General features: G+C 39.7%; 1 protein-coding gene across 7 annotated transcripts in view; it reads right to left on the bottom strand.

Moving 5' to 3' along the window:
* The window catches only part of DIP2B (disco interacting protein 2 homolog B), a 252,440-nt gene that overhangs the window by 58,732 nt on the left and 165,727 nt on the right, over window positions 1–27,981 (bottom strand). For 2 of the 7 annotated variants that reach the window (XM_009247723.3, XM_054527210.1), the window contains 9 exons: window positions 20,426–20,638; window positions 17,228–17,383; window positions 16,397–16,519; window positions 12,945–13,142; window positions 11,045–11,136; window positions 8,571–8,681; window positions 5,873–5,996; window positions 5,147–5,256; window positions 673–775 (listed from right to left, as the gene is read on the bottom strand). In XM_009247723.3, coding sequence (XP_009245998.2) covers window positions 673–775; window positions 5,147–5,256; window positions 5,873–5,996; window positions 8,571–8,681; window positions 11,045–11,136; window positions 12,945–13,142; window positions 16,397–16,519; window positions 17,228–17,383; window positions 20,426–20,638 — 1,230 coding nt within the window. The remainder of the gene's footprint in view (window positions 1–672; window positions 776–5,146; window positions 5,257–5,872; window positions 5,997–8,570; window positions 8,682–11,044; window positions 11,137–12,944; window positions 13,143–16,396; window positions 16,520–17,227; window positions 17,384–20,425; window positions 20,639–27,981) is intronic. The other 5 variants (XM_009247721.3, XM_002823234.4, XM_063711757.1 and 2 more) reach the window with 5 other exon arrangements.

Here is a 27,981-nt window from a genome sequence, read left to right as displayed (position 1 = left end):
AGGTAATCCATCTGCCTCGGCCTCCCAAAGTGTTGGGATTACAGGCGTGAGCCACAGCGCCTGGCCTGAATGTATTATAACCTAATCAATCCTTATTTAAGGGCATTTTGATTGCTTCCATTATATATATATATAATTTCATGATAGAACATTATTGTCTGGTTAAAAATTTTATCATGACCATTTATTAACTTGTTTCATTTTACAAAGGGAAAACACTAAAAAAATTAATATTGCAAATAGTGGTTTATGCAATTATGTATCAACCTATCTAAAGTTCAAAAATATTGAATACATTTTTGTGTTTTAATTTATGCTTTTTGGTAGCTGAATTTCTTTGACTCCAAATGTATAGCTGGTAGCCCACTATACAGGCAGGGGAAGACGGAGATACCTGACATTCCACAGCTAATAAAAACATGATTTTAATTAGGGTTTTCTACTGCTGTACTCTAGAAATTATGCTTTACATTTTGGTTTGCCCAGAATTTTGGTTCCTTTAAACTACAGCATATTTTTGAGAAAGAAGAAAACAAAAGCAAGCCAAGAATGTGTCTTGGGACATTTCACTCTGAATTCAGTCATTAAATGAGGTCCAATCACTGAGCATTGTGCTCACAGTCACACATCTCTGAAGGTAACAATGAGGGCAGTCATGGGATGAGGTCTGACCTTCAGAATAATTGCAGGCCTGCGACAGAGCTTGGCAGTGAGACAACATTGCAAGCCGGGACACTGTAACTCCCATTACACTCCCTTCTTTGCTTGTTTTATACTAGAAAACAAAAACAGAAACATAAGAAACACAATAAAATGGGTTATTTCAGATGACAAAACTAGAATCCAAAAACAAAACCCAGAAAAACCATCATAATGGGCTGAATTTAACATGTTTAATATGAATATTTAAGGCAATGTACTTGGGTCCCAAACTCAAATCACACAAAGATAGGATTGGAGGATGACAAAGCTCAACAAAAATATATGTGAAAAAGACTTCAAAGTTTAATAGTCATCAGTGTGAAGTGGCTGCTCAAAAGCTAAAACAAACAAGTGATTGGAGCTATATGAATAGAAATACAATATCAAATAAATACAAGTCAAGCACAGCACTGCAGAGTGAAAGGTATGTAAGACGCGGTCTCTCTGTGTTAGAAGCACCCAATTTTGTAAGGAAGAACTAGAAACGAATGGCCTATTTGCTCCTCCAAATCATTCAACTATAATTTTGCTTTTACCCTTAATGTTCCATTCAAGTTGCTTTTTACCAGGACTATCAACTTCCCTTTCTTTCTTTCTTTCTTTTAAGAGATGGAGTCTCACCATGTTGCCCAGGCTGGATTGGAACTCCTGGGCTCAAGCAATCCTCCCAGCTCAGCCTCCTGAGTAGCTGGAACTACAGGCGTATGCCACTGTGCCCAGTGCAACTTTAAAAAATTTTTGGCTGGGTGCGGTGGCTCAAGCCTGTAATCCTAGAACTTTGGGAGGCCAAGGTGGGCGGATCACAAGGTCAGGAGATCGAGACCACCCTGGCTAATGCGGTGAAACGACGTCTCTACCAAAAATACAAAAAATTAGCCAGGCGTAGTGGCGGGCACCTGTAGTCCCAGCTACTCAGGAGGCTGAGGCAGGAGAATGGTGTGAACCTGGGAGGCGGAGCTTGCAGTGAGCCGAGATCACACCACTGCACTCCAGCCTGGGCAACAGAGCAAGACTCCGTCTCAAAAAAAAAAAAAAAAAAAAAATTAAGTCTTCCCAAGGGCAATAATGAGAAGGGGAGAAAGAGTAGGAGTTTAATCTGTACCTGACTGTGAACAGTCAACTGAGATAATTCACTACCTTAGGACCAGCCCCAATTTTTTGATGGTTAAATCAAAAGGACATTTTGCATACCTTATCGAAACTTTCTGCAAAATTTGACTACTCTCTTTCTTGACGTCTTCTCCTTCCTTGACTTTTTTGATACTCTTCTCTTCTAGTCTCTGTCTCTGTGTGTCTGTCTCTCTCCCATTGCTCCTCCATGTTCTCCACCCTTATCTCTTTTCACTTTATTCCATTAGGTTACTGCATTCCTAGTAACTCCTAGTTCTCTATCTACCCAGGCCTCTCCTCCAGAAAGATCCAGACTGACAGAGTCAACTAATCCCCTGGAATGACCAGTAATCCTGTGAAACTCATATATCCATCACTGCCTTCTTTACCCCTGTCCCTGCCCATGGAAACTCTTCCTGTTTTATTTTCTATCTTAGTGAAGGATGCTGCCATCAATCCCAGTTGCCCAAGTGAGAAACCCGAGTCTGTCTTGCCTTCTTCCTCTCCAGCATCAGTAACTAAGCCCTGTGTGCTCTATTTCCTTACTGTCTGAAGCTCCATCTACTTTGCTCTCTGCTCTCTACCATAAGCTTGGGCTCACCTGAATAACTGTAAAGCCGGTCTCCTTTTTTTTTCTTTTTGAGACAGAGTCTCACTGAGGCTGGAATGCAGCGGCACGATCATGGCTCACTGCAGCTTTGAGCTCCCAGGCTCAGCCTCCCAAGTAGCTGGGACTACATGCATGTGTCACCACACCCGGCTAATTTTTGTGTTTTTTGTAGAGACAGAGTTTCCCATGTTGCCCAGGCTCGTCTCAAACTCCTGAGCTCAGGTGATCTGCCTGCCTAAGCCTCCCAAAGTGTTAGGATAATAGGGGTGAGCCACTGCGCCCAGCCCTTATTTCCTTTCTTAACCCAACCAGTCCAGATATATCTTCTTATAATAAATTCATTCTTGTCACTCTCCTGCTGGCAACCCTTTAATAACTCCCTATTACCCAGAGATGCTTTAAACTCACTAATAGAGTCCTGTGGATAATAGGAGGATCCCAAGCAAGAACTGCAAGTTAATTCAAAGTAACAGGCACTTAGAAAGACAGAGGGTAGAAGTTCTAATAAGGCCACAGAGCTAAGCAAGAGCCACACAATGAAGGACCCTCTACCTTTAGGAAGAGCCAATAAAGACAACTGAAGGAATGGCCAATGAGGCAGAGGAACTGAGAGAGGAGTCCAAGAAGCCAGGACTGGAGTTTTAAGGAGGACCGAGCGATGAACCATGTCATCACTGAGACATGACATAGATTGAGAGTTGATCACTAAATTTGGTATTTTTAATTGCTTATTTGTATTTTTTTTCTTTTTTGAGACAGAATTGTGCTCTGTAATCCAGGATAGGGTGCAGTGGCATGAACACAGCTCACTGTTGCCTTAACCTCCTGGGCTCAAGTGATCCTCCCACCTTAGACTCCTGAGTAGCTGGGACTATAGGTGCATACCACCAGGCCCAGCTAATTTTTTATTTTTTGTAGAGACAGGGTCTCACTATGTTACTCAGGTTAGTCTTGAACTCCTGAGCTCAAGCAATCCACCTGCCTCAGCCTCCCAAAGTACTGGGATTAAAGGCATGAGCTATCTTACCTGGCCTATCTGTTTGTCTTTTAAAGATACTTAGATCTGTTCCATCTTTAAAAACAATCATCCTTGCATCCAATAATACCCCCATCACCTCTCAGAGCTACTGGTCACTCTCTTCCTTTTCTTTGCAGTCCTCCTATGTGGCCTTCCAAAGTGCTGGGATTACAGACAGATGTGAACCATTGCATCCAGCCTCTCTAGTGCAGTGGCATGATCTCAGCTCACTGCAACCTCTGTATCCTGGGTTCAAGTGATCCTCCCGCCTCAACCTCCCAAGCAGCTGGGACTACAGACATGCGCCATCATGCCCAGCTAATTTTTTTTATTTTTAGTAGAGACGGGGTTTCACTATGTTGGCCAGTCTGGTCTCGAACCCCCAACCTCAAGAGCATCCACCTCAGCCTCCAAAAGTGCCGGGATTACAGGCGTGAACCACTGTGTCCCGCCCCAGCCTCTCTTTTTTCTATTTTTTTTTTTTAATTTTACTTTAAGTTCTGGGATACATGTGCAGAACGTGCATGTAGGTTACATAGGTATATGTGTGCCATGATGATTTGCTGCACCTATCAACTCGTCATCTAGGTTTTAAGCCCCACATGCATTAGGTATTTGTCCTAATGATCTCCCTCCCCTTGCCCCCCAGCCCTCAACAGGCCCCGGTGTGTGATATTCCCCTCCCTGTGTCCATGTGTTCCTATTGTTCAACTCCCACTTATGAGTGAGAACATGCAGTGTTTGGTTTTCTGTTCCTGTGTTAGTTTGCTAAGAATGATGGCTTCCAGCTTCATCTATGTCCCTGCAAAGGACATGAACTCATTCTCCCAGCCTCTCTTTTCTATATCCAAAATTTTTTGAAGTTCTCTCTACTTATCACCACAGTGTTCAAGGTTAGATGATTTTCCCCCAAATCTTGAAAAAATTTTTTATTGATTTACCTGTTCATTAACTTAACAATTGGTGAGCATATGTCTCAGGCAGGATGCAGAGTGGCGACGGCTACAGCTTTTAGAGTTAGACCTGACTCTGAGTCTAGCTCTGCCATTTTTGAGTCATGTGGCCTTTGGTCAGCTACTGAAGTTCTTTTAAGTCTTAGTCTCCTCATCTAGAAAGCAAGTTTAATAATAATCCAAACCTCACAGGGTACTTGTGAGGACTAAATGAGAAAATGCACTTAAAGCATTCAGCCTGGTGCCTGGTGTGCACTTGGATTTGCTTAATCTGTCAATGGGATCATGTTGCCCACTGCATTCCTACACCAACCTTAATATCAAACCTTCCAGCCGTTTGTTTATTCTTGCTCTTTATCTTTCATCTACTAATCTGTTCTTTTAAGCAGAGCTATTTTCCCTCCTCATTTCTCCGTTCTCTTACCCCCAACCTCTCTAAATAAGCAGCAGAGAAATTTCTCTGCCAGTACATCATTTCCTAAACGTTTGTACTTCCCTAAAATCTTTTGTAACTTTCTTACATGAAGAATCCTTTTTTTTTTTGCTGTCATTCTCTTGAATGTACATTTATGATCAAAATAATTAGGATAGAAGATCCACTACAAGGCATTTTACAAGCCAAAAGATGGAAATCTCACAAAGCTGGAGGATCTTCTAACGTTAATGTTGCAAAAATTTAGTTTTATATTTTGAAAGGTGGCAAACGAAGCCCAAGGAAAAGCCTGAAAGCGTATTTTACATCTTAGGACTTACCTCAATGTACGCCGGTTCTGTCCCAGCAGGTGAGATGTGCGGCTGCCAGTCTTTCGGTGGCTTTGAAAGGTACTTGGAATCTGTTACAACCCATTTGAGCCGGGGCCAACCTAAATCAAACCCAAAGTGAAAATTGAATTGCCTAAGCCATCAGGGAAGGAATTCACACTGAACTGGTCATTTTAAATATCAAGAGACCAAATTGAGATCATTTTATAATCAATAAGATACTTAGTTTTTATTAGTTTTTAGTGGCAAATCACCACACAATTATATCTTCTTTCAAAAGTACAATCGTTCCACATGCTAATTCCAGGCCTTGACATTACCTCAACAACTGGGAGGTCCATTTGGCAGTGGAAGTCCACTGAGGTTAGTGGTCTATCCTCTGTTTCTACATGTAGCATTTAGCTTTAATGTACAGAGTGGTAGCTTTTTCCAACCATCGGCATAAAGGTTAAGGGTGTGGGCTGTGGAATCAGACAGATTTGGGTTCAAATTGCTGCTCTGCCATTTATTAGATGTGACTTTGGGCAAGTTACTTAACCTCTCTGTTTCTCAGTTTCCCCACTTGTAAAATGGGGATAATAATGGTACCTACTTCATAAGAACATGAGAATTAAATAGAACATATACGTAAAGTACCTAGCTATTACTAAATTAAAAAGCTAATTAAAGCATTCAGTTTTAACTTTTAACTGATAATTCAGGTACAATATTACTAACCTTTAAACTGTACAATTTCTCCATTCTGGGTTTTTGGCAGTCCTTTTAGACAAACTTCACTGGTAAGAGCTAAGGCAATACCACAGCTTCCTAGCAAGAAGCCAATCTGCTGACCTCCAGCATCCTGTGAAGAAATGATAATGAACATAGGTAGGGGAGCAAATGTGAGCACACTCATGCCCATATCTGACACTTAGTAATGCTCTGGCATTTTGTTTGATAACATTCATGGGGCCCCACCAATGTCTGGCAATTGTCAAAATCCAATCACAATGTGTTCTTCCAAATAATTTCTACAATACAAACATTTCCTGAGCACAAATCAAGTATTTTATTAACCAGACATTACAAATGATAAATCCTACCAGACAAATGTAACCATTTTATTCAAGAGTCAGCAATGATCCTCTTTTAGATTAGTTTCCAGCAAATTAAATAAATGCTAACATGGTTATCTTCCCCTAGCCTCACCCCAAAATTCGAGAGAAAAGCAAGTCAGGTATGAACAAAATAAATAATGTAAATGGATATTAAATGTCCAACCTGACAATGAAAGTCAATGGATGGATATACCAAATCTGTATACTCCTTTTATTTTTCTGTTTTTAAAGGGGGTAGATTTAAGCCTTACACAACAACAGCAGCAAAAACAACAAAAGATATAGTCTAAAACATTTCCATTAAAATATCATCTTACAAGTATCATTATGAAACCACACAAATTCTGCCAACTTAATAATTTAAGAAGAACCGTATGATTTCCCGATCAAATGAAGGATACTACATCCCAACAACTAGAGATTCGGGGATGTTATCAATTTGTTTTTTATTCCTTTCAGAAATGCTTTTTCTTTTCTTTTTTTATGAGATGGAGCCTCTCTCTGTCACCCAAGCTGGAGTGCAGTGGCATGATCTTGGCTCACTACAACCTCCACCTCCTGGGTCCAGGCTATTCTCCTGTTTCAATCTCCCAAGTAGCTGGGACTACAGGAGCACACCACCATGCCTGGCTAATTTTTGTATTTTTAGTAGAGACAGGGTTTTGTCATGTTGGCCAGGCTGGTTTTGAACTCCTGATCTCAAGTGATCCACCAGCCTCGGCCTCCCAAAGTGCTAGGATTATAGGCATAAGCCACCACGGCCCAGCTGATTTCCTTTTTGATTTTTTTGAGACAAGATCTCACTTTGTCAGGCTGGTGTACAGTGGCCCAATCTCGACTCACTGCAAACTCCACCTCCCGGGTTCAAGCGATTCTCCTGCCTCGGCCTCCTGAGTAGCTGCAATCACAGGCTTGTGCCATCACACCTGCTAATTTCTGTATTTTTAGTAGAGATGGGGTTCCACCATGTTGGCCAGGCTGGTCTCAAACTCCTGACCTCAGGTGATCCACCCACCTCGGCCTCCCAAAGTGCTGGGATTACAGGTGTGAGCCACCGTGCCCAAACAATTTCTTCCTATAAATCCACATCCTCCAACATATTCATCTTTGACATCAGCCCTCAGAAATAAACTGCATGACAAAATTAGCATCAAGTGGCTCATGGAGAAATCACTCAGTCAAACATGGAAATCTGTTATATATGCTTCATTTTAGTTGAGCTGATGTATTATCAAAGTAAAATCTTATAATCCAGAGAAGTAACATGTCATCACACCAACACTTTCCACCTAATGGAAATCCTAGGTCAGTTAGAGGAAATCCCTTTAAAAAAGGTCTCAACTACTATAAATGTGGATTATCTATAGTCTCTGAAGCAAGAGTGGGATTCTTTATAAATGATCGGTGTTGAAAGTCAAGTATGCCGCCATGATATTTTATTTTATATTCTGAAACAGAGTCTTGCTTGCCCTATTGCCCAGCCTGGAGTGCAGTGGCGCGATCACAGGTCACTGCACCTCAATCTCCTGGGTTCAATCAATCCTTCCACCTCAGCTTCTCAAACAGCTGGGACTACAGGTGCACACCACCATGCCTGGCTAGTTTTTTATTATTTGTAGAGATGGGGTCTCCCTATGTTGCCTAGGCTGCTCTCAACCTTCTGGGCTCACGCAACCTGCCCACCTCAATCTCCCAAAGTGCTAGGATTACAGGCGTTAGCCACCATGTCCAGTCGCCCCAGTGATATTTATTTATTTATTTATTTATTTATTTATTTATTTATTTTTAGATGGAGTCTCGCTCTGTCACCCAGGCTGGAGTGCAATGGCGCGATCTCAACTAACTGCAAGCTCCACCTCTAGGGTTCACGCCATTCTCCTGCCTCAGCCTCCCGAGTAGCTGGGACCACAGGCGCCCGCCACCACGCCCAACTAATTTTTTTGTATTTTTTAGTAGGGATGGGGTTTCACCATGCTAGCCAGGATGATCTCGATCTCCTGACCTTGTGATCCCCCCGCCTCAGCCTCCCAAAGTGCTGGGATTACAGGCGTGAGCCACTGCACCCGACCTCGCCCCAGTGATATTTTAAATGATATGCAATACTATACAAACTCTATCTTAATTGAAAATGTTATTTGCATAGAACTTGCAAATATTTAATAAATAATTTTTCTACAAATTTCATGTTTTTAGAAAGTGAAACTGAGTACTTCCAAAAATGGTCGAACAGTTTTTAATGTTGTGACTACATCTATCCAAGAACCCAATGCCTGCCATGTCACATCAGGCTACGTTCCTCTTAAATTTAGCAATGTTACCTTTCTGGTAAGAGGTACCTCTATAGGCACTGGAATCACTTCTGCCAGGAGGCATCCATAAAAAGCCACCATAAACATGACTGGATCATTGTTGGGGTAAACCAGGGCTACCTAAAATTCATAATGACATTCAGTTTAACAGAGGAATAAAACCATACTAATGCTTTCAATGTCACTGTCTAAGTATATAATATTTATCATGAACACAATAAATCAAACTATTTAACAGCCATCTGCTCTAAAGGAAATTAAGTTACTGAAATAGAGACACACATCTAAAAAGATCTCCGACATGCCCATGATTATACTACACATTTTGGGAACTATAATGCATTCATCCTCATCCTCATCACAATTTTTCACTTAATCCTTTTGGTGATTTAGCAACAAACAAACCATCTTAAGCATTAAGTTAATTACTTAGGAAACCCAAGGCAATTTACTTTAGTGCAGGGCTAAGGCAATAAAATAAATGTAATGGATCTCTCCAGATAGAACAGCATATTAAAGAATAAGCCTACATCTCTCAGAGAGAGCCTACAACTGTGGATTGACTTGATCACCATGTTAGGGCCAACGGAAGTTTTCTTACTCTTTTTTTTTTTTTTTTTTTTGAGACAGAGTCTCGCTCTGTCGCCCAGGCTGGAGTGCAGTGGTGTGATCTCGGCTCACTGCAAGCTCCGCCTCCTGGGTTCACACCATTCTTCTGCCTCAGCCTCCCGAGTAGCTGGGACTACAGGCGCCTGCCACCACGCCCGGCTAATTTTTAATATTTTTAGTAGAGGTGGGGTTTCACCCTGTTAGCCAGGATGGTCTCGATCGATCTCCTGACCTTGTGATCTGCCCGCCTTGGCCTCCCAAAGTGCTGGGATTGCAGGCGTGAGCCACCACGCCCAGCCAGTTTTCTTACTCTTTAATTCATTGTATTAATCCTTGTTCCCTTACCCAACAATGCAAATGTTCTAGCAGGAGGGCATCTGGTAATAGGTGTAAGCAATACTGGCAGAAACTGTATGGATATACAGTTAATTCATTAACAGAACATAAACCGTGAAACCTCTATAGTAAGTTCAAACCTGTGATCTCACCTGTAACACATCACAGAGATAAGTGACTTTTCCTAATTCACTCAAGGAATGCAAAAACACAAAAGTCACTACCACTGCAGAGTTTCTTACTTGGCTTGGATACTCACAGATTAACATTTGAAACTTAATTACATCATGAGACTTGTTTCCCCTTCTTTTGCTTTCAAATTCTCTTAACTCACTCCCAAGAGAAGTTCACTTTTGAACTTCTGAATTTTCCTAGGGTTCTGGAAATCAATTCCACAAGACATTTAAACAACCCATTTCCTTCCTGCACAGTGTCCATCTTGCTAGGGAGACACAAAATCACCCGCTTAGGGTTCAGGAGGACTAGGAAACACTCACGTGTCACATTTATAAGTAAAAGCCATCCTTTATGTGCCCTTTGTCACAATGCAAAAGTATTTTTAACAGGCCTAGTTTAAGAGATTCCATAATCATAAGCCCAATCAAAATAAGTCTATTGTGTAGTTGGTGTTTCATTCTATGAATTCCAAATGAAAAGTAATGGTAAAAAGTAATCATATTTAGAAAGTCATTAATAGGAAAAATATCTTCCAAAATTAAAAAAATAGTTCAATGTTCCCTCAAATTAAAGGAGAAATAAAACTATGTCAATTAGTTTTTTCTTAAAAGTAACATGAATCTTCCTCTCTTTTTACATAAAACCACAGAAAAATGTTTTAAAAGATGTATGAGGCTTTTTTGTTGTTGTTGTTGTTGTTAGGGTCTCACTCTGTTGCCCACACAAATGCAGTGGCAAGTTCATGGCTCGCTGCTGCCTTGAACTCCTGGGCTCAAGCAATCCTCCTGCCTTAACCTCTCGAGTAGCTGCAACTACAGGTGCATGCCACCACGCCCAGCTAATTTAAAAAAAAATTGTTTGTAGAGACAGGGTCTCACTATGTTGCCCATGCTGGTCTAAAACTCCTGGCTTCAAGTGATCCTCCCGCCTCAGTGTCCCAAAGTGCTGGGATTACAGGTGTGAACCAGGGCACCCAGCCCGTGTTTGAGGCATTTTGTAAAGAGGATGAAAAAATAAAATAAAACAATCAAAGAGTAAGTTTTGTTGCTGTTTTCTTGTTGTCTAAAGATTCAAATATTTATTTCTAGAAAGACTAAGGTTTCTCTTTCTTTTTATTAGCACCTAAAGAGATTACTGATTGGTAGCTACAGGAAAGGACATGCGAATTTCCTTCAACCCAGGAATGTGAGAATTGTCATCTGGCATTGGGCTAACCTGCGTTGGAACCAAACCATTTTTATTTTTCCAAAAATAAGAGTTATATAAATTTTCCTGTTGTATATGAAAACTCCAGAATATTAGAATATTAGCATATTAGAAAACAATAAACACCACCTCCCTAAAACCAAAATGCCAATTACCCTGTCTCCAGGTTTTAACACAGGTTCATTTTTGGTCCCCAGTTTATTAAGAAGTGTGTAGGCCAACTTTAAACTTCTGCTCCACAACTTTCCTGGAAAAAAAGGAAAAAAAAAAAACAGTCATATAGAAAAAAAAAACAGGTCTACCTCAATGAAAGAACATTCAGATGATCAGTGTAGTTAATGAGACAATGGCCACTTCCAAATGATGGGTTAGATGAATGTCATTCACCCCCCAACACACAGTAGGCCTCCCCACAAAAGCTTTCTATTCATTCTAGTTTACAAAAGCCAGTCATGCCTTGAAACAGAAATAAAACATCACCAGATGCTCATCCTAGTTTACATAATATTTCAAATTCTTTTCTGAAATAATCTGCATATCCTTAGAAATAATATGATGTAAACTGATCACACTGAAAGGGAGGAAAACAATATTTTTAATTGCAAGACTGAAAATCAGAAGGATACTTCTGTTCTGTTTTTTTTTTTTTTTTTTTTTTTTTTTAAAGACAGAGTCTCACTCTGTCGCCCAGGCTGGAGTGCAGTGGTGCAATCTCGGCTCACTGCAACCTCTGTCTGTCTCCCTGTTCGGGTAATTCTTGCCTCAGCCTCCCAAGGAGCTGGGACTACAGGTGCGTGTCACCACATCCGGCTAATTTTTGTATTTTTAATAGAGATGGGGTTTCACCATGTTGTCCGGGCTGGTCTCAAATTCCTGGCCTCAGGTGATCCACCTGTCTCAGCCTCCCAAAGTGTCAGGATTACAGGCATGAGCCACCGTGCCCAGCCAGCTTTTTAAAAAATTTACAAATATCTTCAGAAATGTTTTAAGCTTTTCCTGAAAAACCACTTACATAGGTGGTATCAGATACTTGAGGAAACTGCAAAGCAAAAACATGACTCAAATGATTAAACATTCCATACCACTGTAATTTAGTGAAAACAAACACTAAAATGGAAATTATCTGTATGAATATGTGGATGTATTCATAGATGTTAAATAAACATGCAAAGATTTGGCCAGCTAAATGCCTTCTTTAAGGGTTATATGAATGAAATGTATATACAGCTTCTGAGGTGAATGTTAAAACAATTTTGGCAAAAACAAACAAAAAATGCTTTTCTTTTCCTACTCCCTCCCCTCAACCACTCTTAGAAATTCCTATTTTAGATTATGAAATAACGAAAAGGGAAATCATGTTATTTTAAATACCTATGTTATTTTATATACAATTTATTCAGAGGGGCATCCAAAGTTTAAACTATGTCAACCTGCATAATTCTTTAAATAAAACCTTGTTTTTCCTCAAAGATTATTTTCTATCTAGGTCTATGGACACCGTGCTCCACTTGCAAAGGAGAAAAGGAATCTGTTTGAACAAACTAGTACAAAATCTCATAGCCCAGGGTTGACCCCATTTTTCCTTGAAGTTATTTTAAAAAGAAAAATTTTAGCTGGTATGCAAAATTAAACGGAAAAGTACTCATTCTTTGTTCATTACAGAATTTTGTACCTATTATAATCAAGAAGCAGGATGGAATAAAGATTTAACAAGTAATCAGTTTCAACTGTTAAATAAAACCATCTGATTTTCACCATACATCATTAATACCAAATGTTTTTCTAAAATCCTCTTGTAATGTTAAAACATCTATGGATGTACAAAGTCTCTCTTCTTTTTGCTGTCTTTTAAATATTAGCTGGCTTGCAAATGTTGCTTTAGCAAATGAAAATATTTGGCAAGAGCTTTACTTAGAACTTAGGATCCTTTTAAATTATTGAAAAAATCTACTGAAACATAATGGCCAGCAACTGCTAAGTATCTAGATAAAAACGCTACCCATGATATTCTGAAGAACTCTCAGGAGGGAAGGATCTGGAATCTTGCAGACTCACCATATGTAAGAGTGTAAACTGGTTTCCCTGTCATGTCCAGTGCAGTCAGACAGGAGCATTTTGCTTGAGTGGTACCCCAGCGCTGCAGGGCAGATTCAAGAGCAGGAGGCCAGTTACAGATGACTCCTAAAGGCTCTCCTTTCACAGGGGTCATCTGCCGTCCCTCCGGCTTGGGCTGGTTGGGGTCTGGCTGAGGTACTGTACCAGGAAAATCCCAATGGGTGAAATGAGTACAAATAGCAATGAACACAACTTAGGTCTCTAATCTCAACTGCATCTTCCTTTTCACTTCATATTTACCTAGTTTAAACTCACTTTGAGAAAGGACATGGTTAGAAATGGTGGTCCACAAACTGGGCCTTAATTCAATTTTCCACTTAAATGTGAAATCATATTCAATATGTTTTATGCAATGAACAAATCCTGACCCTGACAAAGCAAATCACTGCATATATAGAATAGCACAAAATATACATTTTTTGTAGCAATTTCACAATTTTTAGCAAATTTGTTTTTTAAATCTGTACAGTTTGTGTCCAGTGTGAGACAGCCAGGTTCTGCTACAGCAGATTATGTTTAATGAGAAAGCATTATATTGTGAGTCAGAAAGCCCAAGTTTACACTGACTTTTTACTAGCATTACCTTAGGCCAATTGATTTACCTGAGCTTGGCTTTCCTCATCTGTGAAACGGGGATAGTGACAGTTATACCTCAGGGTCATTACTTCACTCAAACAGACAATGGGCATAAACCACAGTATCCCATGTCTCTAGACCTCTGCACTCATCTCGTATGGCCAATCCCTTTGCCTCGTGGTGAACTCTTCCTCATCCTTTTCAGGACTCAGTTGAAACAGCACATTCTCTGGGAACCATTCCCAACTACTCCCTGAGGAGACTACTGCTTCCTTAGTGCTCCCATGTTGCCCTTAGGAAAGCACTGAGCATCCTCAAGAACTTCTTTTACTGTACAAGTTTTCCCCCACAAAGGCTGATGGCTTCTTGAGGAAAGGGGTGACTCTTACTCCCCTTACTGCCTGTAGTGCCTAATACTTCACGGTTGTTCAACAATGTCAGCTGAACTGGACTGAATTTGGGTGTGTGTTTAGTGGGGAGCTAATTATTAACATGCTTATTTCAGAGATTGGGGGTGAATATTTCATATCCTTTCACAGATAAAACAAAAGTCCTCTTACTTTCTAAAATGAACAAGTATTATTTAAATAATAAAAATCAAAAAAAGAATCCTACATTTCCTTCCCTACCCCCACGACAGAGTCTTGCTCTGTCACCCAGGCTGGAGTGCAGTGGAGCTATCTCGGCTCACTGCAACCTCCATCTCCCGGGTTCAAAAGATTCTCCTGCCTCAGCCTCCCAAGTAGCTGGGATTATAGGCACCCGCCACCACACCTGGCTAATTTTTGTATTTTTAGTAGGGACGGGGTTTCACCATGTTGGCCAGGCTGGTCTTGAACTCCTGACTTCCCACTCGCCTCGGCCTCCCAGAGTGCTGGGATTACAGGCGTGAGCCACCACGCCCGGCCAAATGCTACATTTTCGTAGCAGGAAAGATAATTTACACGTGGAACAAATCACTCTAGATAGAGTGCACCAGGGGAATAAACACACACAGACTCAGCGCTAAGGCTAGGACAACATGAGCAGTGCGTGACAGACACATGGACAAGGAGGGCAGAAGTGTGGCACGTCTCCACCTGGAGGAGGAAATGTCTGAGCTGAGTCTTAAAGGATGATCAGGAATTAGCCAGGTGAACAAGAGATGAGAAAAGAGGCATGGAAGGGAGAAGGGACAGAATGAGCAACAAATCTTAGATGGGCAAATGAAATATGAAATAAATGTTTTATAGCTTAATGACAAATCTGGGGATTGTACTTAAAATGTCTTGATTCATTTTTCTACTAACAGAAAATTCATGAAATAGTTTCACTCCCCAATTTGCTGCCTTAGGGTAAATAATAAATGTTTCAACTGCCCTTCTGCTTTGTATATTCCCAGACCCTAAACCACCAGATTAACTAAAAAAAATAAACATGGGTGTTTCTAAATAAGTATTTTATTTGTTTGGACAGACTACGTATATAGTAGGCATTGTTTCTGGCCACGAAAGCTGACATTATCGCCATTGTCCATTAGGCTTCAATGCAGATTCTGGGGCATGCTCTTTCAGATTTCCAAAGACGTACTGGTATTTTTGTTTTCCAAAGGTAACAATTACTCAAACAAGCAACTACTACCTATTTATATTAGTAATTAATGGAAAGTTGTTAGTTCTATTCTGCCAATGCAATTTTTTCAGCTAAGATTCCTGTTAAAAACCCTGACCTTCATGTGCCTGGTCAATACCCAATGCTAGAAACACTGGAGAGGCTACTGCTGGCACAGGCATCTTGAACATCAGTACATCATGAAAGACATCCACCATTCAATGAGTTTAGTGATTCCTAAAGAAACAGATACTCATCTTAACCTCATATGTCAGGTTGCTTTCTGCAGCATAAATTGGGCTAAGACCAGATCTAGTCTAGCAATGTACTTAATTCTATTAACAAGCTGATGTGATCAAAACCTATCACTATTAGTCTCAGGACATAAAAACAGACTACAAAGCTACCAAGGCTTAGCTCTTTCAACAAAAGCTTTTCTTAGGTAGATTTATTTGTCTAGATCTATTGTCATCATTCTATAATTATCAAATGGCCATTCTCATTTTATCCATACTCACACTCATTCCCCTTCCCTATTAAATCCTAGATATGATTTTATCCATAATTTAAAAATTATTGAATGAATAAATCACTGTTACACTTCCTCTGTGAAGCCTTTCCTAACCCAGAGGGAACTGATTTCTTCCCTTCTCAGAAGTGCCTATATTGGCTGATAGATACTTAATACTTAAACTAAGTATTCACATGGATATATTTTAGCACCCGTCTAAATTGTAAACAACATGAAGGAAATAACTGTATTTTTATAAATCTTTGAACCTTTTCACCACCTAACACGCTGTCTTGTAGAAAGCAGAAATATGTATTGATTGGTTGATTCATAAAAGGACTACATTATATGAAAAAAGAGTAGGCAAACTTTTGAGGCTGAATTTGATATCCACATCCGAGAAAATGCCAAATATAAATAACTTGTAAAATCATGTATTTGGGATAGTTCCTAATTTCAAAGAGTTTATTTCCAAAGACAGTTCTATGCTCCATGGTTATCTCTTTGCCTTTCTTCCCTCTTCTTCCCTCCCTCCTTAATTTTCATCTAAGATCTAAAATACAGATGATCATTAGGGAAAAAAGAGCAGAAAATGATGAACTCTTTGAACCAAGAACTGTGTCTTGTTCATTGTTTAACCCTACAGTACCTGACACATAGTAACTGCTTAAGATATATTTATTTAATGAATATATGTTTTTGGTATTTTTACTACTACCTTCCACAATTTCTTCAGAGTCATCCACAAAAAATTCCTTTAAGGGAGGCCTTTTGGGTCGTTTCAGAGTGTTCAAAAGCTGCTGGATTTTTGTAGATACTCTGCTACTGACAGGAACACCTATAAGGGAAAAGATGGTAAGTTAAAATTCATTGACTGTAAGGATATTTTAGTTCCTCAGTTCCCTCAGGAGCTTTTATTTCTAAGGATGTTTGGCCTTTGTCTAGTTTCCTTCTCTTTCAAGTGGACCAAATATGTACACAACAAGTTTTATGACAATAGAGAATATGGTACTATTATTAATACATAGCTTAAGGATTTCACCTAATCTTCCTTTTCAGTTATTCTTTTTTTCTTTTTCTTTTTTTGAGACGGAGTCTCGCTCTGTCACCCCAGGCTGGAGTGCAGTGGCGCCATCTTGGCTCACTGCAAGCTCCGCCTAATTTTTTGTATTTCTAGTGGAGACGGGGTTTCACTGTGTTGGCCAGGATGGTCTCGATCTCCTGACCTCATGATCCGCCCGCCTTGGCCTCCCAAAGTGCTGGGATTACAGGCGTGAACCACCGCGCCCGGCCCTCTGTTATTCTTTTCTTTTTCCACATTTAGGTTTTTGTTCGAAGTATCTTCTGGAAGTATCCACTAAGTTCAATTAAGTGGCAATACTGTCACTGTGCAGATGATGGAAAAAAGGTACCCAGGATTAGTTATTAGTGGGCCAACTACAATGTAGTTCTGCAGCTGCTGGGCTAGTTAGGAGCTATCGTTCATAATTTGAATTTTTCTAGTTTAGTTTACACTACAATTGAGCTACCAAAAACAACTCCTTACCATCAGCTGTATCCATAAGGCTAGACCTGTTGGATCCTTTGTGCATGCCTTTAACTATCCCCGAGGGGGGCAGGTCAATGTTTGCTGGGCGAATTGAGGAAGATGATGAGGAGGAAGAGGTAGTTGTAGTGACATCAGGAGGAGCAGAGAAATTCTCTGAGAGGAGAAAACAAAATTTAGAATTATATTAGCAGCAAAGCTAAGAACCTTCAATCTTTGGGGTTTTGTTTTTTAACAACGAAGAAAAGTATATAAATGGGGGCATTGGCTCTTGTAAAACAACCTTTAAAAATCAGAATCTACTAGCAAGACACAATGGGAGAACAATAAGTTAAGTCAGGGTATATCAGCTTTCCAAAATTATTATTTTGTAAGACTTGAGTAGCCTTAGTAAGATCAAATCACACATTCAATGTTTCTCAAAACATCATTTTCTACACAGAAAGGCTGGTAGAAATCCAGTGTTATAAAATAATCATAATAAAACTTGCAGTGACCTCAAAATGGAACCAAATAAGATCATAACTGGCTACTAATATTGTAGTCTCTCGAACTTTTCTTGATTATTATAGTTAATCTAGAATGTTTCCCCTTCTACCAAAGACCAAACTCATATCTTGAAAGTGGGTCAGACTGCACAAGTTTCCAGATGAAAAAACACTAGATAAAGTCCACTTTTAACTTTTACCTATGGATTATACAATAATCCATAGGTAATTTGGATCTCCTTGACAGACAAGGTTCTTCCCTTGCTCCAAGTAGAGACTAAATAGTGTTATTCTACTCTACCGCACATAGGGATTCTTTTTATTTTTGAGACAGGGTCTTGCGCTGTTGCCCAGCCAGGAATGCAGTGGTGCAATCACAGCTCACTACAGCCTCAACCTCCTGGGCTCAAGTGAGCCTCCCACCTCAGCCTCCCAAGTATGGAGACCACAGGTGCACACCACTACGCCCGGCTAATATTTGTATTTTTAGTAGAGATGGAGTCTTGCCATGCTGCCCAGGCTGGTCTCGAAATCCTGGGCTCAAGCAATCCTCCCACCAATGTCTCCCAAAGTGCTGGGATTACAGGCGTGTGCCACCACACCAGGTCTCAAGATTCTTAACATGGAGAAACTGAATGAGTAAACTGGAAAAGATCCCTGTTCAACAGGGACACGTAACGACAACAACAAAAAGCACCACATAGTTTTTAGTGGCTTTCTGTGATTCTTGTAAATCATACATTTTCCTCTAATTTCCTTCTTCTTACTTCTCCAGATGTTCTCTTCTAAGTTTTTTGTAAAACTTAAAAAAGGAAAAAAGCATAATACAAACAATTTCTAAAATAGATTTGGAGGTAAGGTCTCTATGCCCCTTAAATCTGTAATTATTAGTTGAATAGTTTTTAAAGTTTTAAATATACTAACATGATTATATTCCAGTATACCTTTCTGTAGGATAATGTGGTAACAAAAAGCATTAAAACAGACATTTTTATTTGGTCCAGCAATTCGAACTTATAGGAATATACGCTAAGGAAATAATCAGACAAATGTACAAAGTTGTGTGTTCAAGCATGTTCAATCCAACAATTTTTATAATAGCAAAAAATTGGACACTATTTAATAGAGGAACGGCCAAATAAACCAGGGCAGAGAGTCACACAATAGTGTATATTGAAACCATAAAAATAATAGTGTAATGTAATGATGTAAAAGATGTTCATCACATACTGCTAAGAAAAGCAGGTTATTAACATTATGTTTAGGACAGTTCATTTTTGTAAAATCAAAACCAAAACCTTACATAGGTAAGTAAAATCTAGAAGAATATACACTACAGTAATAATACTAAAGTATTATCCATGGGAGGTAGGATTATAGGTTATTTTACTTTTCTTTTACCTATATTTTTGAATTTTTCTATTAGGAACATGAATTACTCCTGTTACAACAAACATCCAAAAAGCAATAATGTGGATAAAATGGTTTCTGTGAGTAACTGAACCAATAACTTTTCACAGAGTAGTAGAAGCAATGAAAAATATAAGGTTGGATGAGACATCTTGTTAACAAAAATCCAGGTAAAAGTTAACTGGGTATTAGGATAATATATTTAACAAGTAATACTGGTCTCTTTTAGACAGATGTGGGAATAAAACCTCAGTAACCATGGCTCTGTTCCTCCACAACTGGAGAGGTGGTGAATATGCAAATCTTTGTAGCGCTTCAGGAGGCTCAGGAAATGGCAGGGCAGGGCAGAGCTAAGCGTGCAGGACAAGTCATCAGCTGTTGGCACATGGGTTTCTAAGGACGGCAATCATACCCTCAAGGTAGCTATTTCTTTAAAAATTATAGTCTTGAATTGAAATTTTTCCAAGTTTTTCTTTTTTTAGAAATCAGTTAACAGAATAAAGATATATTAGGTGATATAGACAGGTCACTGAGATGAAAATTAAGACACCAAAATGCACTGATTGTCAAGAAAAAAAAGGGAAAGATATCACAGACACATAATGTTAACACACATTACTTGGTGTAATTTGTAACAACCAATTAAGCAAAAGCAGAGATCCGAGCTGTATCTTTATCTGCAGATGTCACAGCTCTTTAAAAAAACACACACACAAAACATAAAGCAGGGGCAAGCAAAAGCTACACTCCATATAGTAGCATCTGCAGTGTATCGATAGCAGCTCACAGAGTACCAATATCCTTGGCCTGCACACTCCAGTGTAGCAATATCACAGCAGCAAGGACAACAAATCCAGTCAAGACAAAAGTCCTCACTGATATTGGCTCAGTATAGATTTTGCTCAGGTTTAGTATTTTTGGTTTAACAGAATATAGGTAACAATCCTGGGAAAAATCTAAGATGTTACATATTTTAACCTTTTAATAGATCGAATATTCTTCAGCTGGGATAACTCCACACTGAGACTGGTGTTATATCTTGCAGCTTGAGTATTGCTTATGGAAATAGCTATGGCTTCAGGTGGGCAAAACTACGCACCAATAATGCAGGTGATACCTATTATTCCTGTGACAAATGTATTGCTGGTGTTTCCATCTTTGCCTCATTAACAGTCATGTTTTCTCTAATTTTTTTTTTCAGGCCATACTGAAAAACCTAACACAAACCATAAACTATTTCCTGGATACTGGGAGCCAAATGGAATGTAATTTGGGCTTCTTGGGTAGATCCAGCTCCTACCTATTCGAGTATTGGCAAATACATCAGCTAGAGACCCACTGGTTCCTTTGACCTCTCCATGGGACAGCGTAGAAGATGCGGATGAAGAAGTGGACGATCCCTGAATTGAACGGTTGATCCAGGACTCAGCATTCTGTAAGCTTTGTTGCAAGGCAGCAGAGAGCGCAGCTTGGCGTCTCAGAGAGCCCTCATCCTCAGAGGCCGAAGATGTGTCTGTGTGGAATTAGAAAAAAAGAAGTTCTCGATCCTACCTAGAACAGAGACTTTTCAGTTCTTGCTCATTGATCACACATTCAGTTTCGACACCAGCAAAACATTCGCATTCTTAAGGTAGATTAATATGTAAAGTTTCTCAAGAATCTCAAGGAAAAGTCTATGGACCAAAGCCTACAAAAATAAAATAGCCTAACTCCATAGGTAATTTTAATTGTTTTCTTTTAAACTCTTTCAAAACATTTAAACTTTATTCCCTGCTTTTCTATTGTAAGCTTAATCAGTATCTAAATTTTTCTAGTCTATCTACTTATATTCAAATAATACTGAAGTACTTATACGTCTTCCTGAATCTCTTCTTGTGATATGTTGCTACATTGATTTTGACAAAGTACTTATTAGTCTCTAAGGAAATGATCTTGACAGGGAGACATAAAAACTTAATTCTTGCTAAAAACGTATGTGCCAGACCGGGCGTGGTGGCTCATACCTGTAATCCCAGCACTTTGGGAGGCTGAGGCAGGCAGATCACCTGAGGTCAGGAGTTCGAGACCAGCCTGGCCAACATGGTGAAACCCCATCTCTACTAAAAATACAAAAAATTAGCCAGGCATGGTGGTGCATGCCTGTAATCCCAGCTACTTGGGAGGCTGAAGCAGGAGAATCGTTTGAACCTCGGAGGCAGAGGTTTCAGTGAGCCACGATCACACCACTGCACTCTAGCCTGGGCAACAGAGCGAGACTCCAACTCAAAAACAAAAACAAAAAACAAAAAACATAAAACATACATGCCAAACAGTGAGCTAGGTGCTAGGGAATGAAGCGGCATAAACAATCCTTAGCCTGGAGTTATTCATGGCCTTAGTAGGAAAGGCAGCCAGTCAGGGGGTACAGGTAAGCTTTCCAAGCATGACAGGAGAAGGCACAGCAACAGGATCTCTTTCCTTAATTTTCAACTGGAGAAGAATTGTGAGAAATCCACTGATGTCTGTATTCAGCTTGGCTCTGACTTCAGGAAAATAGGCCTAAATTAGAAAAGTGTGCTGGGGGGAAAAAAAGCTCAACCAAATATAGGGAAGCAAAAGCTGGGGAAAACAAAAGTCAGGAATTTATTTCAGGGTTCTAAGCTTATGAAGCATGCAGTTAAAGAGGGCATTTGGCCTAATGTAAGAGAAACCTTTCTAAATGATTTCTGGGTGTTATGATTCACAATTTGTGGTTTGAATTTCATTGTTTTTAAAAATTAAACATTCTGTGGTTAGTACCGCAGAACCCTTTCCGTCTAACTTAGGTGACACTGTAGGTTCATGTTCTGCTTTGGTTCAAAAAGCCAAATACATAACCAATGGGGCTGGAAAACTGCTGGCACCTCACAATGGGAACCTGAACCACAAAAGACTCATCTAATCCAGAAGTCAAATTCTGCAGGCCCAGAGCAAGAGAGAAAGTTAAAATAATGGGCCGGATGCAGTGGCTCAGGCCTGTAATCCCAGTACTTTGGAAGGCCGAGGTGGGTGGATCACTTGACGTCGGGGGTTCAAGACCAGCCTGGCCAACATGGCGAAATCCCGTCTTTACTAAAAATACAAAAATTAGCCGGGCATGGTGGTGTGCACCTGTAATTCCAGCTACTCGGGAGGCTGAGGCAGACAAGAATCACTTGAGCCCGGGAGGCGGAGGTTGCAGTGAGCAGAGATAGCACCACTGCCCCTCCAGCCTGGGAGGCAGAGTGAGACTCCATCTCAAAAACAAAAACAAAAAACCCAGATAGTTATATAATGACTATACCCTTGCTTCTTGTTCTGTACTACCTGCAACTTATTATTTCATATTGAGGAAGGTCTGAAGCCTGAGACTGTTTTTGCTTTTTAAAAAGTACTAATCACAACATGTGCCAGGAACTATGTCAAGTCCTAGGGGTTCTGAAGTGTATGAGTGCTTATGACACAGTAAGTGCCCTAAAAAGGCTTACAGGAGACACAGAAGCCCACAGATAATTTCAAAAGAATAAAACAGATGCTAAGAAATGGGAGTAATCAAAGGGTTTCACAGGATGGGAACCAACCTCAGTCAGGGATTTCAAGTACTTCTTTGTACATAGAGCAAAGACTTTGAAGAGTAAGGCAAAAAAATGAAAAAAATGAGGGTGGAGAGATAAATAGTGACCAGATCCCAAAGAGATAAAGTGGTGAGGTCCATAGAGAAGAATGAGATCTATCATGCAAAAGGGGGCTGATTAAAAGAAAATTTAAAGAAAAAAAGAAGTAATCACATCTGTACCCCTTTAAGGAAAGCATTTTGTGTAATTTTCAGAAAATATTCTAAAATTTCAACTGTACCCCGGGACACAAATATTCCTGTCTTAGCAAACATGTTAAAAAAAAAAAAGGGAGGAAGTCGGGATAGGGCCCATAGGACAGGTGAATTTGACCTTAAGAATAAAGTATTTTCAAGGTAAGTTATCTCAAGATTCCACAATCTCCACTGGATTTGTGGGCTGCTTTTATTGTATCATTTTATTGTATCATTTATATGTATTTTAATTTGTTTAAGTTTAAAATCAGAATAACCCAATTTTAAAAAGAGAGTAAAACCAGTATTTTCATGATTAGGTTTATGGAAAATGGGTTTCATTATGTTTCTATATTGGATCAATTATGCAATTAGGTGTATTGTTTCAATTCAGTTACCCTGTTTGTCTGCCAGTCTTCAGTGCTCAATGACTTACAACTATGGGGCAGCTTAGCATAGTGGAAAAAAACATGGCTTTGGTGTCAGTCTTCCATTCAAACTCCAGGATCCACCTCTTACTAGCTATGTGACTTGGGGATAAAATTACCCATCTGAGAAGACTGTTTACTTATTTGTCCATTTGACAAACACACTAAGCACTACAGTAGTTGGTAGGAATAAAAAGTTGGGCAAGAAGACATAGTCCCTATTCTTATGGGACTGAGATGAGTTAGAGGAGTTCAAGGCAGGCACCCAAGGAAGTAAGACCTAACCCAAGGCCTGATGGCTAAGTAGGGATTAGTTATGAAAGGCCCAGAGGTAGGGAGAGTGCAGCGTCAGGTAGAGGGGGCTGCACGTGAGAAAGCTTGGAGGGGACAGAAAACTTTTTAAAGATATTAAAGAAACAGAGACTAGCCAGAGCACAGATGCAAGACTGATAGTCATGGAGATGAGACTGGACAAGTAGGTAGCACTGGGCCACCAAGGGCCTTGTAAGACAAGCTAAGGAAACTTGCCTTTATCCTAACCATAGCTGGGAGACCATGAACAAAGATACTGTACAGAAAGCACCCATACTGGTGCCAGCCCATAGCACCTGGCCAATCAACATTAATTCCTCTTCTAATCCCCAGGAGAATGGTTAAAAGGAATGTGTATTTCTTTTTGATTTGGAACAACCTGAAATTTTTCCTAAGAGTAATTTAAATGGCTAGTTGCTTCCTATAAACATGAAGGGAAAGATAGCAGAAACTGACTAACGGTTGGTAGAAGAAAATAATACTGTGCCAAATCATGTCACCCGAGAAATGAGGTGCTTACTATGAATAACTCATCCTATGGTCACAGATAAGAAACTAGCCGGGTGAAGTTAAGAGATGATTATGTGGTGAAGTCTACATAAAATGTAGCACTGCTCTGGGATTGTATCTTTTTAAAAGTCAAAACAAGGTCCTTTAAATGTTATTATTTTAAAAGCAATTTGTCACCCAGGAAATTGTTATGAATTTGTAGAAATTTGGGCAAAATTAAATAATAGAAATTTATCATTTTCCTACTGATTCTGCTCTGATTAAAAATAAACTCATGACTGTTATCACTTATAAATAAAACATCTTCCCTAAGCTCTTATATATAACGAATACACAACAGGAAACAATTTTGAAAACATAGTTTGCCTTTCAGCTTATAATCTGCTGTGATTTTAACAAGGCACCATTGAATACTGGTCACCAGAAGCCTACAATCCATTTATAACCAATTAGTAAACATATAAACAATTAGCATGTTGGCCGGGCGCATTGTCTCACACCTGTAATCCCAAGCACTTTGGGAGGTTGAGGTGGATGGACTGCTTGAGCTCAGGAGTTTCAGACCAGCCTGGGCAACATGACAAAAACCTGTCTCTACAAAAAATGCAAAACTTAGCTAAGTGTGGTGGCGTGTGCCTGTAGTCTCAGCTACTTGAGAGGATGGCCTGAGCCCAGGAAACGATCATGCACTGCACTCCAGCCTGGGCAACAGAGCCAGACCCTGTCTCAATCAATCAATCAATCAATCAATAAAAACATTTAGCTTGCTGATTTTAAGGGAAGAAAAGTGCCAAATTTGCTAATTCCTTTTTTTCTTTTTTTTTTTTGAGACAGGGTCTCTCCTGCCTCAGCCTACCGAGTGGCTGGGACTACAGGCGCCCACCGCCATGCCCGGCTAATTTTTTGTATTATTTAGTAAAGACGAGGTTTCAGCGTGTTAGCCAGGATGGTCTTGATCTCCTGACCTCGTGATCCACCCACCTCAGCCTCCCAAAGTGCTGGGATTACAGGCGTGAGCCACCACGCCCAGCCTCAGGCAAGCTTTTTTGACAGGTTTCTTTTTTCTAATTCACCCAACTGCTAAAGATGCAAGTCCCTCCAGGGATCTTAATTCCAGCTTGCAACCTTAGATGGGCCCAAGGTTTTATCATTATAGTTAAAATTAAGGTCCCTGGTTTACTGATTCTCCTCCCTACAGCCCAGCGGAAGTAAGCACCACCTCACCATTCTGATTTTCAGTGTTCATCATTCTCCCTTGCTCCTGTATACATTTTTTTAAAAGCTGGTTACATTTTACCCAGTATTTCTAAAAGAACATTTTCTCTCCCCTATCTTTCTAGGAGATAATTTTCAGGTTATCTAACTGATATGTCTAAAAACAGAAGTCTGGACAAGTTACTGACCCTCTCTAAACCTGTTTTCTCATCTGTAAAATGGGGTAGAAGACTGTTGAGTGAACTAAAAATGAAAAAAATATATGTTAAGCACTTAGCCCTTTGACTGGTACACTGAGGGCATGCAATAAATGGTAACCATAACATTACTCTTATCAGCAAACCTTAAATTTTACAATCAGGTATTCAAACAAATTCAACCGGACACAGTGGGTTTTTATTGTACTTTGGCTTAAAGAACACTGGATATTCACTAGTCTCCCAAGTAATTGTGGACCATTGGTCATACCCCACACCAATCATAAAATACACTATTAAAATGATCTGACTCTATTAATTAGAGCACATTTATTATGGAGGTCTGATTTGCCAACTTTGTTTACTTTGTGGTTTAGGTTAAAATTAGAATATTTAGGAAAGACTCCCCAACCTGGTAAATCAGCAGGTATTCTAAGTTCAAATTAACTGACTGATATATATTTAGGACTATAAGCATTCAGAAGGCAACAGTTATTTAATTTGGTTGTAAAAATGCTCATTCTAGTACCATGAATACACGTGAGTATCTATTAGGGAAAGAGGAATTTTTCTTTTTTCTTTTTTTTTTCAGTTGAGGTTTCACTCTGTCACCCAGGCTGCAGTACAATGCTGTGATTATGGTTCACTGCAGCCTTGACTCAAGTGATTCTCCCACCTCAGCCTCCTGACTGGCTAGAACCACAGGCACACACTACCACACCCAGCTAATTTAAAAAATTTTTATTTTATTTAGCACTACGAAGGAATTTAAAAAAATTATTTGTAGAGATGAGATCTCTTGCTATGTTGCCCAGGCTGGTCTCAAACTTTTGGGCTGAAAGGATCCTCGGGCCTCAGCCTCCCAAAGTGCTGGGATTATAGGCATGAGCTGCGGCTATACAGTAAAGAGAATTTTCTAAATAAACATGACACTTTAGTGGAATAATGAACACAACCAAGAAGATTTTGAGTTTGACACTTAATTGCTATTTGACCTGGGGCAAATTACTTAGTGACTATGAACCTGCTTATTTCCTTATCTCTAAATCTGCCCTTCCTACTTTACAGAGTACTTATGAGAAACAAATGACACAGGGCAGTCATTAGTATGTGAAAGTTCTTTGCATACCATAATGTACTATAATTCCATGAAGCATTATTAAAGTAGGTTAAAAGGATAATATCCCAGTCTGTTCCTGGGTATCATTTTCATATATAGAAATATACAGCAGGGTGTGGTGGCTCATGCCTATAATCCCAACACTTTGAAGAATCTCTTGAGCCCAGGAATTTGAGGCCAGCTTGAGCAACATAGTGAGACCCCATCTCCATCTCTACAAAAAATAAAAATATTAGCCGGGTGTGGTAGTATGCACCTGCAGTTCCAGCTACTAGAGAGGCTGAGGTGGGAGGACTGCTTGACCCTGGGAGTTTGAGACTGCAGTGAACTGTGATTGAGCCACTATACTCCAGCCTGGGTGACAGAGACTGTGTCAAAAAAAAAAAAAAAAGGAGGGAAATTCTCCTTGTCTTCTGGCCCCATGAATTACTCTAGCTACTCTCAAGCAGAGCCCTATGTGAGACAGACTTCTAAATTTAAGCCAGTTGAAATAGCTTACTGTGCTTTAGGGTCATTATGTGGTCTATTTGGTCATCCGTGCACTCTCAGAATGCAGCAAAGGGTAAGTCCACAAGGGTGCAGAAAAAGCTTAGAGGGAAAAAATATATGCTGTAGTTTTTGCATTGTGCTTTTCCGTATGAATGAGTAATAGCATTACACAAAGAACCCCCACAAAGAAAGAGCTGAGGTAATTGCCTCATGACATTAGTAAATGATTTCAGCACATAAAGGGAACTGGATGGCAGTAATTCAAGCAGTCTAAAAGACTCTGAAAAAGGCCACAAGCACTAAAAGAACCATAGATTGCTACCAATTTAGAGAATTTAAATTTTCTAATTCACAAGATAGAAATTAGTGTACATATCAATAAGCAAATTTTAGGGTGACTGACATCTTTTCATTTGAGAGTGATTTGTGAACAAAAGACAAATTATTTCCCATGCCAACTATTTACCATATTTTCTAGACTATATGATACTATAAATAAAGCCAAAATATCTGACATATTTTACTCCTTAATCCTTTTTATTAAATCCCTCAAAAAGAGCAGCTCTAAATTTTCATCAGTTCAGTAATTCAAACAGTTACGTATTGAGTGCCTCCCAAAGAAGCTGACTGGCTGGTGTACTCTAGAAGTTATCCCAGAAACCAGGTGCATACAGGACAGCAAGTGCAGAGTGAGAGCCTTGACCCAAGATGTGCTTTATGATGTATGCTGTAACATCTCAGGCAGTGTACAAAGAAAGATGCAACTAAATCCTGTAAAAT

This window comes from Pongo abelii, chromosome 10 (assembly GCF_028885655.2).
Source record: "Pongo abelii isolate AG06213 chromosome 10, NHGRI_mPonAbe1-v2.0_pri, whole genome shotgun sequence".
NCBI classification, from domain to species: domain Eukaryota; kingdom Metazoa; phylum Chordata; class Mammalia; order Primates; family Hominidae; genus Pongo; species Pongo abelii.
This window is presented reverse-complemented; position numbering and strand designations above follow the sequence as displayed.